The sequence below is a fragment of the Podarcis bocagei genome (assembly GCF_964188305.1).
Source record: "Podarcis bocagei genome assembly, chromosome: 14".
Taxonomy (NCBI): domain Eukaryota; kingdom Metazoa; phylum Chordata; class Lepidosauria; order Squamata; family Lacertidae; genus Podarcis; species Podarcis bocagei.
In genome coordinates, this window is record NC_138139.1 from 43,719,649 (window position 1) to 43,738,097 (window position 18,449).

The 18,449-nt window shown below is 45.5% G+C and overlaps 1 protein-coding gene across 2 annotated transcripts in view; it reads right to left on the reverse strand.

Annotated features, from left to right (window-relative positions):
* Positions 1 to 1,809: 1,809 nt before the first annotated feature.
* The window catches only part of FAM20C (FAM20C golgi associated secretory pathway kinase), a 105,546-nt gene continuing 88,906 nt past the window's right edge, over positions 1,810 to 18,449 (reverse strand). Inside the window, exons 5-11 of one of the 2 annotated variants that reach the window (XR_014001904.1) lie at positions 16,399 to 16,514; positions 11,346 to 11,526; positions 9,140 to 9,249; positions 8,403 to 8,484; positions 7,357 to 7,416; positions 2,821 to 3,593; positions 1,810 to 2,784 (exon numbers count right to left, since the gene is read on the reverse strand). Coding sequence is in view for 1 of the 2 variants with exons in the window: in XM_081169531.1 (XP_081025657.1) it covers positions 3,341 to 3,593; positions 7,357 to 7,416; positions 8,403 to 8,484; positions 9,140 to 9,249; positions 11,346 to 11,526; positions 16,399 to 16,514 (802 nt within the window). In the remaining variant the exon portion in view is untranslated. Of the gene's footprint in view, positions 3,594 to 7,356; positions 7,417 to 8,402; positions 8,485 to 9,139; positions 9,250 to 11,345; positions 11,527 to 16,398; positions 16,515 to 18,449 lie in introns of both variants that reach the window. The other variant, XM_081169531.1, reaches the window with a different exon arrangement.

The following is an 18,449-nucleotide window of genomic DNA, read 5'->3' on the forward strand; positions in this document are numbered from 1 at the left end:
TTGTCACACAAGCAGAAAAAGGTGTTTCAACCTCCCAGCCATGCACGCACGCATGCAATGCCCTCAGCATGAAGTGCCACTGCCAGAGAACACTTAAGGTGAAATTCAACCCTGAATGCAGTCCCGGGACTTTGCACCTGTGACTGAGGGCTCCGTTTGCACCCAAGCTGTCAGGGCTGAGCTGTAGGTAGCTGTCGGAGGAGAGACGATAAGTAGGAACCCAGAGAGGAGCCAAGACGTCGCAGCCTAGAGAGGCAGAGAAACGCAGCAGAGCCAAGAAGAGAATCTCATTGCTGGGACAAGTTCCTAGTCCAACAGGAAGCCCTTCCTGTCCAATGGGGACACTGGCTGGGCAGGGCCAGCTCAGAGCCTGTTTCCATAGGGATATCTCTGATTATACAGCAGGGTGGAGACCCTGGAGCTCTCCAGATGTTGTTGGCTGAGGTGATGTGAGCTGTGGTCTAGCCACATCTGGAGGGGGGAAGCCCTACTACACAGTGAGTTCCTTCTCCCGAGTTTTCGTTCTCCCTTACTTCGTTCTGCTGAAATGGACAAAATAAGCATCGCATAGACTTTCTGGCTACACATTTGCCATATCTTTATTGCACTGGGACCACATTGCAAACAAATCCACCAAAAAAAAAAAAAAATGCTGCAAAAGTAAGTCTATCACTGCCAAAAGCAGCCTCTTTTTTTTTGTCTGTTTTTTTAATCTTCAGGTTGTTTTTTTTAAACTCGTATATGTATATATTTACACAAAAACTATCAAAAGCAAAGTCTGGAAAGCAGCTGCTCTGCTATGACAGTCTAGAAAGATAAGAGCCGCTACTTTTCCTTATGGATAAATAGTACAATTTGTCATATATCTTTTTTTACATCACTTTGTAAAACCACATTCAAGTATTCCTGTCAATGCACAAATTATCAAAATCCGCTTCTTGACTACGTCGCTGTAGCTTTGACTATGTCTAGGCGGGTTGCCGTTTATCGAGTGGGGCTTTTTGCCTTTGAAAACAGTTTCTGAGATGTCTCCATCCTTGACGCGCTAAGCAGACATGGGTAGGGTTGGGGTGGAAGCAATTTAAATAAAGTGAAGGAAACAACCCGAACACAAGAATCTTAATGGCACATGGAGAAATAAACGCAGAAGGCATAGCTAGGGATGGGCGGATCTCTCAATTTTGGTTTCTCCTCGTTTCTCATTTCTGCCATGCTGAGTTCATTTCTTCACATTTCCACACCAGTTTGCAATTTTTAAAAAATAAGTCCTCATGAAAATCCACCAGCATCTTAGTGCAAAATTCTTCCTAGTATACACATTCTGGTTTGCAATTTTACTTAATGCACATGTTTTCCCAAGCGAATTGGACCAATAAAATGATAGACTAATATGTGCATTCTGACCCAAGTTTTATGGGAGCATACATACTTTTTTTTGTACATTTTGCACTAGCTTAGAGAACTGCCCTGCAAAATGCAGAATTTCGAAGGATGGCTGCATTTTGGTTCATGTACCATTGCGGTAAGTAGGTTCACCTTCAAATATCAGCTGAACCAAATTTCTTCCCCATCAAGAGAAGTAAGTAATAGTACCATTCTAGTCTGCCTTGGTCAGACCACACCCAGAGTACTGTGTGAGGTTCTGGGCGCCACAATTTAAAAAGCTGGAACATGTGCAAAGGGGGATGGCCAAGATGAACAAGGGTCTGGAAACCAAGCCTTATGAGGAATGGTTGAGGCAACTGGGTATGTTTAGCCTGGTCAAGAGCAGACTGAGAGGAGATATTATAGCCATCTTCATCTTCCATATAAAGATGCTATAATATCTCCTCTCAGTCTGCTCTTGACCAGGCTAAACATACCCAGTTGCCTCAACCATTCCTCACAAGGCTTGGTTTCCAGACCAAACTTACTTTCTCCTGCTCCGGGCGGTAGGACCCAAACTAACGGATTCAAGTCACAAGGAGATTCCGACGAAACATCAGGAATAGCTATCTGACAGTAAGAGCTGTTTGACCATGGAACGTACTGCTTCAGAAAGTGGTGGACTCTCCTTCAATGGAGGTTTTTAAGCAGAGGTTGGATGGCCACCTGTCATGGATGCTTTAGTTGAAATTCATTGCAAGGGGTTGGATTAGATGACCCACAGGGTCCCTTCCAACTCTGCAGTTCTCTGATTCTTTGATTCCTAAGCATGTTCTTCTATAAGACTGTACCATTTAAATATGTGTCTGTGGGTGTGGAGGGGGAGGAGAAAGCTTTTTCGATGTCACCAATTCTTTTGCACTTTGAAAGCTAGCATGCCAGGAACAATATTTATAGGCCAAACCTTCCCCTTGACATGTTACATTTCCTATGCGCATGCAGTTTTGAACTTGGGGAGCACATAATGGTTCGATTCTCTCCCTGCTTGGGATTCCTAAGTGGAAAAGAGTCCCAGGATAGTTGCAAACAGTGTTGAATTATTTCTGTATGGCCCTTCTTTGACAGTAAATCGTGAGCTGTGAACATGAGGCGGTTGCTTTCTCCTTCCCTCCCTCAGGCTTGCATTTTCTTAAAAAAACAAAACAAAACAAAACAAAAAGGACAACTTTTTCCATATATAAATACAAAATATTAAATAAAGATCTGCTTTCTGTACAAACAAAATAAGCTCAAAAGGAAAGGAAAGAAGTGCATTTTGCCACCAGGCAATTCATGTTCTCAAAATATTTTTCCAAATCATGTTTTGGGGATCGGCTCTTTTTAAAAGTGTGGCAATGAGTGCATTTCTTTTTCTAATCACTTAATCCGGAGATAGACAACCATTCCTTTACCCACCTCAAAATTTCCTGCAAGCCCTTCCCCACATTGCTGGTATGCTTCACCCATGTGCCCCGCATGCCTGTATGTCTTGTGTCTGCGCATAGGTTGGAGAGGGCTTGGCCACAACCACATCGCAGGATCTACAGCAACACCACAACACAAGGCGGGGCTTGCCAGAAGCTCCGCCCACAAGGTGTAACCCTTGCGCCGCCACGGGCAACGGGAAGAAATAATTTAGGGCTGAAGGGAAGAAGGACTGCATGGAGGCCGTGGCAACTGGGAGGCCGCATCTGCCAAAAACTTGTAGATTCCCCAAGGGGCATCCAAACTGGTCCATCTGGTTGCGCCCGAGCCCCAGGGCTAAATCCTCTGCAGAGTCAACGCCTTAGCTACTTTGAGAATGGTATTATCACAATTTCTGAATTCACTGAATTCACACAGCGGCATACACAGTCCCTCGCAAGACTGTTCCTCCCTCCCCGGCTCCGGTTCTCTCTCTCACGGAACCAATAAAAACGTGGTCCTGCGATCTCCACTACCTCTTGGTAGCCATCGTGTTCACGTCGGAAACAAAGTCATTTTCGACGACGTTGCTGTAGCCATCTTTCTCTATACAGTCACTGACGGCCTTGAGGACTATCCGGAGCCTTCTGTCCATTGCTTCCAGGTGCAGCTTGTACAAGATGGGCGCGATCTTGTCCATCAGCAAGGATTCTTCCATCAGGTGGCTGAGCTTGTATTCCTCCTTGGCTAGCAGCTGCAACCGCAGGTAGGTGGACTTCCGTATTCTAAGGAAAGGAAGAGGCAAGGTGAGGAAAAAGGACTGCATTTAAGGTTTGCCGTGGCGAGTGGTACATGGAGTTCTGCCAGCGCTGCTGGCTCTGGCGGTAGCAGGGGAAGAGAGGCATTGCGGTGGAGTGGTTAGAGCAGCAGTTCCCAAAGTTTTTCAAGCCACCTCCCCATGAGTTCCATAAACTCATCCCCAGGCCACCCTACCTGATAAAAACATCACAGTGGTGCCTTGGTTCTCAAATGCCTTGGTTCCCAAACGGCGAAAACCCGGAAGTAAGTGTTCTGGTTTTTGAACGTTTTTCAGAAGCCGAATGTCTCTTGGCTACTGCTTCTGGGGCACCTGCACTAATCAGAAGCTGCACCTTGGTTTTCAAACATTTCAGAACCAAACAGACTTCCGGAATGTATTAAGTTTGGTGATTTTTTTTTTGCTATTTATTTGCGTTTTTGTTTGCGAGGCTTTTTCGGTTAGTTTCTTTTTGTGACTGTGTGGAACCCAGTTCAGCTACTGATAGATGGTGTGACTGCGGAAATGGATAACAATGACTATCATCAGTGCAGTTAACGAAATAATTAATTCGAATTTTTTATCATCTGCAATACTGTCTTATTTATTTTATAGTACAGTACATTGATAATTGCTTTAATTTTATGGATCAGTGGTCTTGTTAGATAGTAAAATTCATGTTAAATTGCTGTTTTAGGGGTTTTTTAAAATCTGGAACGGATTAATATTTGCTTTGCATTACTTTCTATGGGAAAGCGTGCCTTGGTTTTGGAATGCTTTGGTTTTGGAACGGACTTCCGGAACGGGTTAAGTCTGAGAACCAAGGTACCACTGTATTCGGAACAGGGGTCTGTTTGACTCACTAAGGACGATCACAACACAATAAAATGCAAGTTTTGTTGGCATCTGTCTGTCTTGAAGGACAATGGAGTGCACCTCCAGGGGTGAAGTCAAATGGCTGAAGAATCACAGCGCCTGCTGTGGCTGCAGAGACCGGTAGCTTGTAACTGCTGCACATTCATTTGAAATTCAATTAACACTATTTAGTTTAATTAATTCAACAAAATGAATACAGGCTTGAGGCTGAAAAAGCTTCCCCATTCTGATCTGAACCCAGAAAGCAGCAGAAGCCTTGAAATGGCAGCTGGAGGCAGTTGTGGTCTCTGGAGAGCAACCAAGCCGTCAGCGTAGTCTGGGGTCCAGAGCTTCTGTGTCAACGGCACCCAAACATTTTTGAGAACTGCTGATAGCCTTAATGATTTTTCTGCCTGTGTCAGATGCCGCACGATTTTTAATTGCATTTTTATGGTTTCTCTTATTTCTTATGCTGTGTTGCAATTTGCATGCGGCAGAATTGCAACGCTGTGAAATGCAATAGAAGAAACGGAAGAAGCAATAAAAATGCAATTTCAAAAAAATTCGGGTGTTTACTGTGAACACGCCACGGACCACCGGAGTGAAGCTTGCAGATCACTGGTGGTCCATTTTGGAAGCCCCTGCTCTGTGTTGTATGTCACTGAATACTAAACAGCTTAGGAGCAACAGCAGGAAAGAGCTGTTTGTGTTCCAGCCTCCGCTTGTGGCTCTCCTGAAAGCCTCTGGTTAACCACTGAGGGAACAAAATGCTGGACCTTTGGTTTCATCCAACAGGGTTTTTCTTACATTCTTCGTTTACGGCCCTCTTTCTCCCTCACCCTTGTGCTCTGTTCTGTAAAAGCCAGATTTAATTAAATGTCAGGTACTAGTCATCTAATTCCGGGGACTGGAATGCACTGAATCCAAGGTACATTTTGTGCCCTCGGAAAGAATCAAGTAACCTGAGATCTCAAAGGGCTGTTTCATTTCTCAGTAGGCATCACCTTGGTTTTCTAACGGCTGGTCCAGGAAGGAGAACACAATGGAAATTGGGGGATGCTGCATGGGGAAGGAGGGAGGGAGGGGAGGGTAAACTAGGCATGGAGCTGGAAGAGTTCCAAAATACCAAATGGATATGAGTTTCTACAGGGCAGAGAGAAAGAGGGGCTTTCACAAACGTGCTTCTCTTCCTCCCCACCCCCATAGATGCTCTGGGCAACGAGTCTCTGACAAAGTTTAGATTGCCATGGTGGGTGAAAACTCCTCCTCCATCCCTGGGTACATGCCAAGTTTGCTGCTTTGATGGAGCGATGTACAAAGGCCCTATTTTGCAATTTTTCTCTGGTCAGTGTAACTCTAGGCTGGGAACCTATGGCCCCTCCAGATGTTCCTGGATGACACGGATTATTGGCCATGCTATCTGAGGCAACATCTCTATTCCAGCTGAAGGGCATTTTAGTATCCCTGTAGGATAGGCTTGTACCTTAGAAGGGGGCCAAATATGAGAGAACGGCCTACCCAGTGACTTGACGCCTGAGCAGATATTTCTAGGGGTGACTTGAAACATAGAAACAATGGCTTGCATCTGATGTGGTGCTAAGTAACCATGCTGCACTGACAGGATGTTTATGTAAGTGTTTTCCTCCCTCTATTATGTATTTTGTGCTTTTTTAATCTTGTCTTTTTATGTTATGACCCGACCTGAGATCTGCGGAGAATCAGAAGTTTAGTTTATTTATTCCATCTTTTATCTTTTACTTTATTCTTTTTCTTTTCTTCTTTTCTTTTTCTATAAAGTATGTGTGTGTAGTTTGTATATATTGTACTATTGTGTATTGCTGTGTAAGTTAATGTTGAATTTTTTTTTTTTTTTTAAAAAAAGAGAGATCTGTGGATAAAGGGCAGTACAGTGGTACCTCGGGTTACAGACGCTTCAGGTTACAGACTCTGCTAACCCAGAAATAGTACCTTGGGTTGAGAGCTTTACCTCAGGATGAGAACAGAAATCGCATGGCAGTGGGAGGCCCCATTAGCTAAAGTGGTACCTCAAGTTAAGAACAGTTTCAGGTTAAGAACAGACCTCCAGAATGAATTACATTCTTGACCCGAGGTACCACTGTATATAAATTTAATAAATAACAACAACTACTCCCCCCTGGTGAAATTACCATATTTTTCGTTCTATAGGACGCACATTTCCCCCTCCAAAAATTAAGGGGAAATGTGTGTGCGTCCTATAGAGCGAATGCAGGCTGCGCCGCTAAGACCAAAGCCAGAACAGGAAGATGGAGCACTGCAGAGCGCTCCGTCTCGCTGCTCTAGCTTGGGGACGGCTGTGCGCAAACCTCTGCAGGGCAGCGGGGTGCCTTCACCCTGCTGTCCTGCAGAAGCTAGCAAGGCTGTTCCCAAGCCAGAACAGCAAGACGGAGGGCTCCGTCTCGCTGCTCTAGCTTGGGGACGGCTGCACACAAACCTCTGCAGGGCAGCGGGGCGCTGCGCTCCAAAGGCTTCAGGGATCTTTGAGGCTGGCGGTGGGGGAAAGCAGCGCTTCCCCCCACCGCCAGCCCCACAAGCTCTGGTGAATGTACCTTGAACACACCTTGTTTTAGAGGGGGAGAACAAGAAAAAAAAATTTTCCCCCTCTTCTCCCCCTCCTATGGTCCGGTGCGTGCAATGGAGCGAAAAATACGGTAAAATGGCTTTTGGGCATGTGGTTCATGCTTCTATCACTCCCAGCTATTCGGGGAGGTCCAGTTGTTTCTTCAGTGCCTTAGAGAACTGCCACCACTACAGACCAATCCTCAAAACACTTAGTGTTTCTCGAGACATCCCCCACCCCCGTAAATCATCCCCCATGAGGCTGCCACCGGGCTCATGACTGACAAGGGAAGGCATACCTGCAGCACTGATTTAAAGGCACCAAGATGGATAGCTCGTCGTGGGAATATTTCCCAAACCTATCACAGAGACAGAAACAAGAGAAGAGAGTGTCAGGAGGGCATCTTGAGGCATCCGTTTTGCAATGGAGTTTGTTTAACCAGGATAAACGTAGGCGTGCAGTGCTGGGTCTGGAAAACTGCACCTCTTTCCAATGATGCCCCCTGAGGGTGGGTGGCTGGAATAAGCTACCACTTCTGTGGGCACAACATCAAGGTGTGTTTTAAAAGCCTGTGAGGAAGAAGAGTTGGCCACCTTCTGAGGGAATCAAACAGTCCTTGCCCTCAGAAAGTTCTTCCTGATGTTTAGTTGGAATCTGCTTTCTTGTCAGGTGAATTCACTGGTTCGAGTCCTGCCTGCTGGAGCAACAGAAAACAAGCTTGCTCCATCTTCTGTGTGAAAGCCCTTCAGATATTTGAAGGCAGCTATCTATCCCATGCGCTCTAAGTCTTCTCTTCTCCAGGTTAAACATGTCTGACACCCCCAAGCATTCCTTGTAAGTTTTGGTTTCCAGATCCTTTATCATCTTGGTTGCCCTCTTCTGTAAATGAGTCCTTCTCAGCACTCATTGGAGATGCTCTGAATACAAAGTATATGCCCTACCACTGAGCTATGGCCTTTTGCCAGTGCAAAAATCTAAGAAGACCCTGTAGCTTTAAGAGCAGCTTTTGCTGTGGGACATCTGCAGTAAGCAGAGTTTCCCCTTCTGTGCAATTCTTAAAGTGACAAGAACTTTCTCAAGATCTACGGCATGGCCAGTTTATACGCTGGTCTGCAGGAATGATAAGGTGACTGGTTGTGGACTTATTTATTTATTGTGACTCCTTACACCTCAGCTTTTAAGGAAAATGTGGCAAATAAGTAACTTAATATTAATAATAATCATCAGAACCCTTCCCAGGGGGCAGATGGTGTCAGATGGTTCTGTGAGGGGAGGTGGGTAAAAATGTTGGGGGAAATTAAGCAAATATATTTGTTAAAAAGGGAAAGAAACACCAGCAATTACCCTCTTCCGTTGTCTAAGTGGATAATAAATGTCTCATTTCCAAACTTCTCAAAGGTTTCGTAATGATGGCGGTCCATATTGCCTATAAAGGGGAAAAATGCAGGAGGGATAAACACACATGCACACCAAATACTTATTAAATGGCTCAGAGCCTGGAAAAGCAACACTGCACATATTTCCATCAAACTTTGGTTGCGTTCACACATGACAGTGAACCATGGATAGGAAATGGATCCCTAACTCCGCTGCCCCCCATAGGAACACCCACCTGTCAATCACAAGACGCCATAATGATATCAGGTTGAGAGGAGGTTATGTGCAAACACCAGTCTGATGGGCTCCCTTCCAAGTCCATAATTCTATTCTACAATTTATGGAAGATCTTTGCAGAGGGGGAAAGGCTCCTTCTGGAGTCGAAAAGGAACATTTCCCCCTCTGCTGAGAAAGCACTTTGCATTTGAGCTGCTTCCTCCAAATGGAGCACGATTCTCTCCACAGCAAGCCCGTCGCCTTGCCCCACGATTGAGGGGGCCGCGCATCAGAAGAATAATTACATGCCAATCTATGTATCAGTGCAGGCTGTGTGTGTGTGTGTGTGTGTGTGTGTGTGTGTGTGTGTGTGTGTTTGCTTAAAAATGAAATGAATTTTTCCTCCATCCCAAAGGCCTGCTAACATGTGCAGGATTGAGTTGGGATTCACACGGTGCCATTTTTATTTCGAGATCTAGGAAACCTACCCATGAGAAAGTCAAAAATGGTCATGTCCATTATATCCAGCACTCTGGTTCCCCTGTCGTAGGGCGGTGTTTGCTTGACCTCTTCGCAATAGTCCGGGTCAACTTCCCACCTGGGAAAAGCAACAGCGTTAGGAGAATTCAGATGGAAAAACACACCGCTCTTATCTTTTCAATATTAAAGTCAGCAGGAGCTTTCTCCTTGAGTTCAAAATAAACAGGAGAAAATCTTCAGGGCTTTCTGGCATGCGTCCCAATTTTATTTCTCTCTCTCTCTCTTTGTGTGTGTATTACAGTCACCCTTACAAGAAGCTGACAGCCAGTGTGGTGTAGGGAACAGTTTTAGACTTATTTATTTAGCAAGATCTGAAGGAGAAGGAACTGATTAGTCATCTTTTCACAGCGAGAGCGACAATAGCTAAATACTGAGGCAGGAGAATTAAGTTCAAGAATCTACAGTATTGGTACTTTAGAGTTTGGCATATAGTTATATTGGAGACATCATCTCACAGACTTCAAGTAATGAAAGGTCAAAGGAAGACGGATGTACTTTTGACAGGGTGGCACTTGCCTATTTATTCTATAAATAGCCAGGAATCTAAAAGATCACTTCCAATTACATATAAGATGGTTAGGGACTTTGGTACCAGAATCAGCTCCCTGGGTGGGACAGAGTCACTATACTGGGTTCCCAGCAGGCAGAAGGCTGTTGCTTTCTGAGAGACAGGTGAGGTGATGAGGAGGTCAGCATGGTGCAAACACAATGGAGGGAGGATCCAATCCAGCACTCCTGCTCCTGCTTTTCCACCACACTGGCCTCCCTGATCACTTCTTGCTCCAGGTAAGCAAACAACCCACCTGCTGGTAAGGTAGCGTAGGAGAATGTCCCCATTTTATTTCATCTCCAAATTCATTTTGTGCATTCAGAACTTTGCAGTCTGAAATCTGTGCATGAGCTTTACTAACAAACAGGCTGCTTTTAAGGAGACGCACGGGCAAGCTGTGGTTCTTTTATAGTTCCTACCCCAACTGGAAGGGATAGAATACGATCTGGAAAGATGTGACATGAAGAACTAAACGCTAGGAGGTTGGCTGAGCAAAGTAAATACACTAAATCCTAGGTCAAGAAGAGACCCCAAATGTCAACATAGATAACTGACAACAGACATTGGCTGACAGATAATACACAGAGCTATTAGAGGACAACAAAGAAAGATGCTGAAAGATGGTTATGTGTATTCACATATTAAAATGAGAATGTTGGGGTAGTCAGAAGGGTCAAAGGATCTCTGAGTGGTTTAAGAATGACAACAGTGTGTTGTAACTGTTTAACTGTGATGAACACAACTGCTGTGATAACTGTCTGATTGTTTAAGTGGTAAACACCTGTGTAGCTGTGGCAAACACAAAATTGTTTAAGTGGTAAACACTTGTGCATCTCATTAGAGCTGCATCTGGTCAACTCCTTCTGCACCACAATGCAGGTGTACAGAGATGTGAATGGGTGGCACAGGGAGAAATCTGGGAGGAAGAAACAGAATACCTAGAAAAAGCAGTGCAGGGCAGGGACACACAGATCTCTCCCTTTCACATCTCTGTTTTGGTACAGATGCGTGTTGGTGTAGAAGGGGCAGATTCTTTATCAGTTCTAGAGAATGCAAGGGGAAAGGCTGCAGCTCAGTGGTAGAACATGTGCTTTGCATGCAGAAGGTCCCGGGTTCGATCCCTGGCACCTCCAGGTAAAGCTGGGAAATATCCCTGCCTGAAACCCTGGAGAGTTGCTGGCAGTCAGTGTAGACAATACAGAGTTAGATGGATCAATGATCTGAATCAGTATAAGATATCTTCCTAAGTTTGTGATTCAGCACAGCTGCAATGGAGTCCAGAAGCTTTGATTTTGAAGCTTTTCAAGCGGACTCTCCTATGGAGACTATGACATCGGCAGGGGGGAAAAGAAGATCACTTAATTGAATTAAATAAAAGTGGTGTCCAGATGGGGGAACATGGGTTGGAACGGTTTATGGTTTTGCTCTCCTCAAGAGAGCCAACTGAAGCCGATGGAAACATGCCCATCATTCTCAGCAGGTTTTGAATCAAAGTCTGGCTACGAAACCTCGGAAAACTAATTGCCTGCTGCTCATAAGCGGCCCAGCAAAAATAGCCGCTGGGGTGCCGGGAAGCCTTTTGCCTAAATGGGAGGAGGACTCACTCAGCTTTCTTGCGCTTGTGATAGGAACGTCTCCACGGATTCCTCCAAGTTTTCCTTTTGGCCAAAGACAGGTCTGGCAGAAAGGCAGCGAGAGAGCCTTCGATCTGATCTGGTTTCCCGCAAAGAGCATGCTCCGTGGAGCAGTAGTAAGAGCACTCGCCGTAGAAACAGATGTTGTTGGCTGAGAAGAGAGAGAAAGAGAGAGGTGGTGAGGGAGCATCTTCCATGTCTTTGATGTTAAAAGAGAGCAACGGAATGACTAGCTGATACAAACGGGACCTGCTACAAAATGCTGCTGTGTATCCTCAGCTCCTAGCCAGGCAGACGTGCCCTTTTCCAGAATACTCCATTTTGTTCACCACCTGCTTTCCTGTTTTTATGGCTACTGAGCAGATATCTTCAGCTCCTAGGAGGAACGTTCAGCTTCAGGGTTCCTGCAAGTTGGCCAGCCAAGCCCCTTTTCCAGGCTATGCCATTCCAACCACCTCCCATTTCCTTGTTTTTATTTTCCAAACTGACTATCAACACCCCAGTACTCATGTTCGGCTTGCTCAGTCCTCAGTGAGCTAGGTTTTTCCTTTGTTTGTCTCTCTCTATATTCTTTTCTTTTTAAAAAAAAAAAAATACTTCTACTAGCCTCAACATCTCCCTGAGCATGCCGATAACTTTGTCGTGTTTTTCAGTGGCCCCATTTTGGCTACAAATCCTAATCAGCACTCACCGACTGAGTTTGCCATTAGAGGGAATTATATATATTTATTTATTTTGCTACATTTACGCATTGCCTTTTCTGCCAAAGCATTTCAGCAGTTTCCTGTTTATCATAATGGCTTTGAGACAGATACAAAAGAGGGGTGAGGTGGGGAACCAAAGGAGAACATAAGCAAATTCTCATACTGACTTTTTCAAACATCTACATAATGAAGCTACATAATGCCCAGGTGAAATGCTCACTGCAGGAAGCAATTCTGGGAGGTTAAAAGCCAAAAATCAGTTGGTCCCTCCCCCCCCAAAAAATGTAGGGGTGTTCTTCGGCCTTTTGGACTAAAACTCCCATCATCCTCAGCCAGCTTAGCCAAAGGTCTGGGATAACTGGAGTTTGGTCTTGCAACGTCTGGAGAACAAAGGCTGAAGAATACTGTCCTAATGCAACCAGGAGGAAGGGTTGCTGATGGTGGAAGTTTCAAGATGACAGGAGCCTTCAAGAGATGGGAGTCAGGTCTAGGTCAGCGATAAAAAAACACAATGTCTGTGAATTTAACTCTTTATTCAAAGAAACCCAAACAGCACAGGCCTAGTGATCCCAGCGACTCTTTCCAGTAGGTCTTGCACAATGCGGCAGTTGTGAGGACTGAAGGTCCCTGCTTTCCTGCAATTGCCTAAGTCCCCTCTTCTGCAGGGTTTTCTGAGAGACTGCATCTGCACAGAAGCATTTTCTGCTCTGCTCTCTTCATTTCTCTGTGGGTTCTGGGAGACTGGATGAGCTGGCTGCAGCAGGAGGGGGAGACTCCCTGGCTTCTTCAGCAGCCTGCCTCATCTCTGTGTCTCCCACCCCCTCTCCTGCCTCTGAGTCTGGACTGCTCTCTGCCACAGCCTCTCCCTGCTCACTAAACCCCGTTGCCTCTTCAGATTCCAACACCTCCTCTTCCTAGTCTGCTCCCTCTTCTCCGTCTGACCACTCATTGTCATCCCACCACCAATCCCCAGACTCTGAGCCTTCTTCCCCTGGGGGTTCCCTTGGGGATTCCCCAACTGTAGCCTCCCACCAGTCCTCTGCATCTAGCCGGCCCATGACAGTAGCCATCGATAGCCCTCTCCTCCTGGAATTTGTCTCCTCCTCTTTTAAAGCCATCCAAGGTGGTGACCATCATTGCCTCCAGTGGCAGGGAGTTCCAACTTTCATTTATCTGTCCCGAATCAGCTTCATTGCATGCCCTTGAGTTCTACTGTTAATGGGAGAGGAAGAAAAAAAAGCTTTTCTCTATCCACTTTCTCTTGCAGAACGGAGAGGGAGGCGTCATCTTATATTTTGCCTCAGGGAGTCATATTTTAGGCTTGCCACAGGCTGTGGTGCCCCGTTGGGTAGCTGGGAGAAAACCCTGGGCCTCTTGCTGTGTAATCTGTGGAGAGAGTCCTCTGTGTCTTGGTAGGGTTAGAAATATGGTTTGCACAGTTAGTCATTTATCCTTCTGCATGTTCAAATCCAGGAGAGCGATACTCATCTAACACACATTCAAAGGAAGCACAGAGAGATCTTAATCTATCTCTCCTGGGTAACAGGAGCAGATATGCTATTGTTTGCTTACTTGGAGGGAGGGGGGATACTGGGGTGGAAATCCATAATCCCCTGTGATTGGTTAACCTGAACAAAAGCCCCAGCACTTACTAACTATGTAACATTGATTTCGGTAAACTGCCACTTCAATTACTCTGGAAACTATGGCAGACATTGTTAATATGTCTCTTTTTGCTGCTAAATTACCACTCATTCGTCCAAGGCCTGGAGTTATAGCAGTCGGCCCAACTGCAAAAGGACGTATCAGTGCATTTAAATAATTACTGACCTATTTCCATTCCTCACATTTAGTCTAAAGTGCTCCAGCCCTCTTTTTCTTTCCAAACGTAGCATTGTATTATCGACTTCCCGCCTTCCCCCCTCCCTGACACTTTCAGGCAGGTTTCTTCGAACAAAAGACTGGTGCCTTTGATGGAGAGTAATTCTTGAACAAAACTGCGATGGCCATTTTTCAGCCCCAAACACCCTGTAGAAACTCCAAAACAGCTGTGTGTGTGTGTTTGTGTGTGTTTAAGAGATGAGGAACCGCTTGCCTGTGGGGCAGCCTCAGGCCCATAAAGGAACTTCTAGCTTGTCAGGGGATCCAGTTTGATGCATGAGGTCATCTTCCACAAATGGAGTCCACCTGTCAATCAGCTGGAGGAGGTGGGTTTTCATCCTGCTGGGTGCTCCAGTTCATGCATTGTTTTGGAATTCAATAGGTTTGCCTTTAAATGCAACTCGATCAAATTTCTTCCTCATCCTTACCACCAGGCTTCAGCAAAGGTTGCAAAAGCTCTGTCATTATTATAACAACCCTGGTTATATATTGAAGCCTAAGGAACAACCTGAGTAATTTCCAGAAGTAAAACTGCAGAGGCAACTTGGGAACTTAAAACAACAGAAGCCCAGGAACTCACTGTTCAGGCTGCCAGCTAAGATAACCGTCTCCTTACGATCCTTATATAATTCTAGACGTTCATAGAACGGTGCAGCCTCTGTCTATTTTTGTTAGCGAGAGGAGTCCAGTTAAGAATTTTAAATATCTGCAAATCGCTTGAAATATTTACGTGGAGGTGATCTAGCTCCCCCAGCCCATTTCTTTGCCAGTCAGCTGTTATTAACAAAACGTCACCAGGGGTCTTTCTCTACGAATGCTGAAGTTCATTAAGCCTCACCAGTATAAGCAGAGTATGGAACGCTGGCATCAAAAGGCAGCGATTCAGGGAACAGGATGGGCACAAAGGTTTGGACCCTGCAGGAAATGGAGAGCTGTAAACTCCATCCTGCATGAAACGTAAGAAGAGTCTGCAGGATCAGGCCAGGGCCCATGTGCTGGGCCCAGGGGTAACCCAAGTAACACAGTCCAGGTCCGGTCCCGAATCCAAGGGTTCCGCGAGGAGTCAGTCCGACAGGACCAAGGCAGGAAACCAGGCAAGGTCAGGCACAGGATCATAGGCAGGTTCTGGCAAACAGCAACGTTGGGGCAGGGTCCAGCAGCCTTTTATCTCTGTTGGGGTAATGGCCGGTCCTGATCCCCAGGTGACTCACCTCCCTGTCTCGTCTGAAGGCAAGCACTCCTCCTGCGAGTACTCAGGTCTCTCCTTCTCTCAGACCTCAGTCTCTGCAGCTCGGGAGATGTCGGTGGGTTACTAGACCCAGAGGCCGCCTCAGCCTCTCCTGCCCAACTGGTAGTGGAGCAGCTGTAAGTGATGGCCCAGCTGGAGGCAACATGGTAATCCCCGCATCTGGAGCCAGGGCAGGATCAGGCCCCCGACTCAGCCCAGCTGGAGGTTGTTGCAGGGGAACCTGTGCAGACTGGGTCTCTTCAGAATCAGGCCCCAAACTAGGTTCAGATGCCGCCTGAGGCAAAGAATCTGGTGCAGAATGAGACTCCTCTGGCTCTGAGTCCGAGCCCGAGTCTCAGCCCATCACAGCCCACCTAGTCTAGCCAACTACAGTTGCCAACCAGATGCCCGTGGGAAACCAGGGAGCAGAATAGGAACATGAGAGCCCTCTCCCCTCCTGTGGTTTCAGGAACTGGTATTTGGAATCATTGATGCCTCCAGCTGTAGAGGCAGATCATAGACATCACAGCCAGTAGCCAGGGATGGTCCTCTCCTCCATGAATTTATCCAATTCTCTTTTAAAGCCACCCGAGTTGGTGGCCATCACTGCTTTCTGGGGGAATGAGCCACCATAGTTTGAATATAACATCCACACCATACATTTACAAATCATGGCTTTCCTGCAAAGAATCTTGGGAACTGTAGCTTACCTCCCGCAAAGCTTGGCACCCTTAACAAATGGTGGTTCCCAGGATTCTTTGGGGTAAGCCATGTGCTTTATATATAAGGAGACCTTAGGGGAGATTAACCAACTCTGGGCAGAAAGATGTATTTGCAGTGTATTTACGTTGTAGTCCACTATATCTGGAAGGCCGAAGATTCAGTTTCCCTCTTCTAAAAGATGCAGGACTCGGTGGGAACCATCAACCTGACCTGCGCCATGTTAAAATAAGACCTGTTTTTATGGCAGTAAGAAAAATATGCCCTCCCCTGAGAGGCTCGATTGGTGCCAACCTTGCTTTATTTTCTATGTCAGGCAAAAAAAAGCTTATTTTAAATAGTGTAGTTTTTATCTGTGCTGCTAGATGGTTGATTGCCTTATCCAGTTTGTAATTTTACTTGCTGTATTGCTGCAAAGCCCTCTGGAATATATTGTCATAAATATTTTTTAATAAGAAAGAGAATTACATTTCAGAACGGAAGTACATACCTGGTGAGATGAAAAACGTCCTCCATAGTTTCTTGTCACGCGTAACGTCCCTTATTTCTCTGGTCATGTTAACTAATCTGCCTGCGACTGGTGGGACACGCCGGAAATCCAGGATTCTGAGCGGTGGTGGGGGGGGAGAGAGAGAGTATGGCATTGAAATGACAATCCTGGCTATTTCAGTTTCTCATTTTTCCTGTCTTGAAATCTGTTTTGCCCACTTCTGTACCAGACTGCATGGAAAGTTCTAGGTGTTTGGGCAGCCAGTTCTTTCAATAGATGCACTTTTGCAAGCCATTTTCCCATCTGTAGTTCATTTTTGATATACAGTGGTACCTTGGTTCTCAAACGCCTTGGAACTCAAACAACTTGGAACCCAAACACTGCAAACCAGGAAGTAAGTGTTCTGGTTTGTGAACTTTTTCCAGAAGCCAAATATACTCCATTTTGAGTGTCACGCTTCCGTTTTGAGTGCCATACTTCCGTTCTGAGTGTTAAGCTGAGGTCAGTCTGTCTTTGCTATTTATTTTGCGTTTTTGTTTTTGTGACTGTGTGGAACCCAGTTCAGCTACTGATTGATCGATTGATTGTGTGACTGCAGTACATTGTTTATTGCTTTCATTTTATGGATCAATGGTCTCATTAGATAGTAAAATTCATGTTAAATTGCTGTTTCAAGGGTTGTTTTTAAAAGTCTGGAACCGAAGAATCCATTTTGCATTACTTTCTATGGGAAAGAGTGCCTTGGTTTCGGGACGCTTTGGTTTTGGAACGGACTTCTGGAACGGATTAAGTTTGAGAACCAAGGTACCACTGTATCACTATCCCAAATGCACACACTTTCGGGCACATCCCCCCCCCCCCAATATATGTGCTTTTTAAACACATTTTGTTTGCTCGTTTGGAGAACAGAACGCCAACATTCAGAGAAGTGTTTTGAAGGATTGCTATGCTCTGGTTCACGGATTGCTTAGGAAATGTAAAATAGGTTTGCATGAATGTGCAAACTAAACAAACTCACTGCCCTCAAGCATTGTACATACTACTGAATTCAAAGGCAGCCTTTTTGCTTGTGTTGTTTATAGACCTCAGCAAGGGGCAATCGGGTGCCCTACTTTACAATGGACAGTACCCTGTCTGAATGTGTCATCTGTTTGAAAGGCTGCCTGGCCCAAGTCTTGTTAATTTATTTAATTTATACCCCACTCCTTTTCTCCATGGAGCTCAAGATAGTGTACATGGTTCCTCCCCTCCTCAGGTAATCCCCACAGCAACCCTGTGAGGGAGGTTAGGCTGAGAGGCACTGACTGCCCTCCCCCGGGCGGGGTTTAGGTTTGATGATGCCCTAAGATACTGAAGGTAATGGGGCCCTTTATATGTCCAGCTGTCCTTTGTCAGCAACAAATTGCCGCTGTTTTTCGTGTTGAATATATGCTACATGGTAATTTATGGACCTAATAGGTATCTAAAGTCACATAACAAACAGGAGCCTACATGACACAAAACATTGTTGCTGTATGTAGGTTTTATTTTATTTGTTTTTTTATCTTATATTTTAGAAGTGTACATTCAGGTTTTTTTCCTTTAATTTTTTTTGGGGCCCCCAAGAGAGTGGGGCCCTAAGCTATAGCTTGTTTAGCTTATATGTAAATATGGCACTGCCCCCCGCAACGAGCTTCATGGCCCAGTGGGGATTCGAACCCTCGTCACCCAAGTCCTAATCCAGCACTCTAACCACTACACCACACTGGCTCTCAAAGAAAAGGAAAGAGAGCAGACGGGGGCTTGAAGTTACCCAACAGCTCAGGCATAGGCAAACTCTGGCCCTCCAGATGTTTGGGACTACAATTCCCATCATCCCTAGCTAACAGGACTAGTGATCAGGGATGATGGGAATTGTAGTCCCAAACATCTGGAGGGCTGGAGTTTCCTATCCCTGCAATAGCTGTTAGCACCTCAGACAGTGGACTGAGCAGGCACACAGTTCACCGAGTCAGACTTCACAAGGGTTGTTTTTAAAAAATAAATAAATAAATATCTACGCAACATACAAA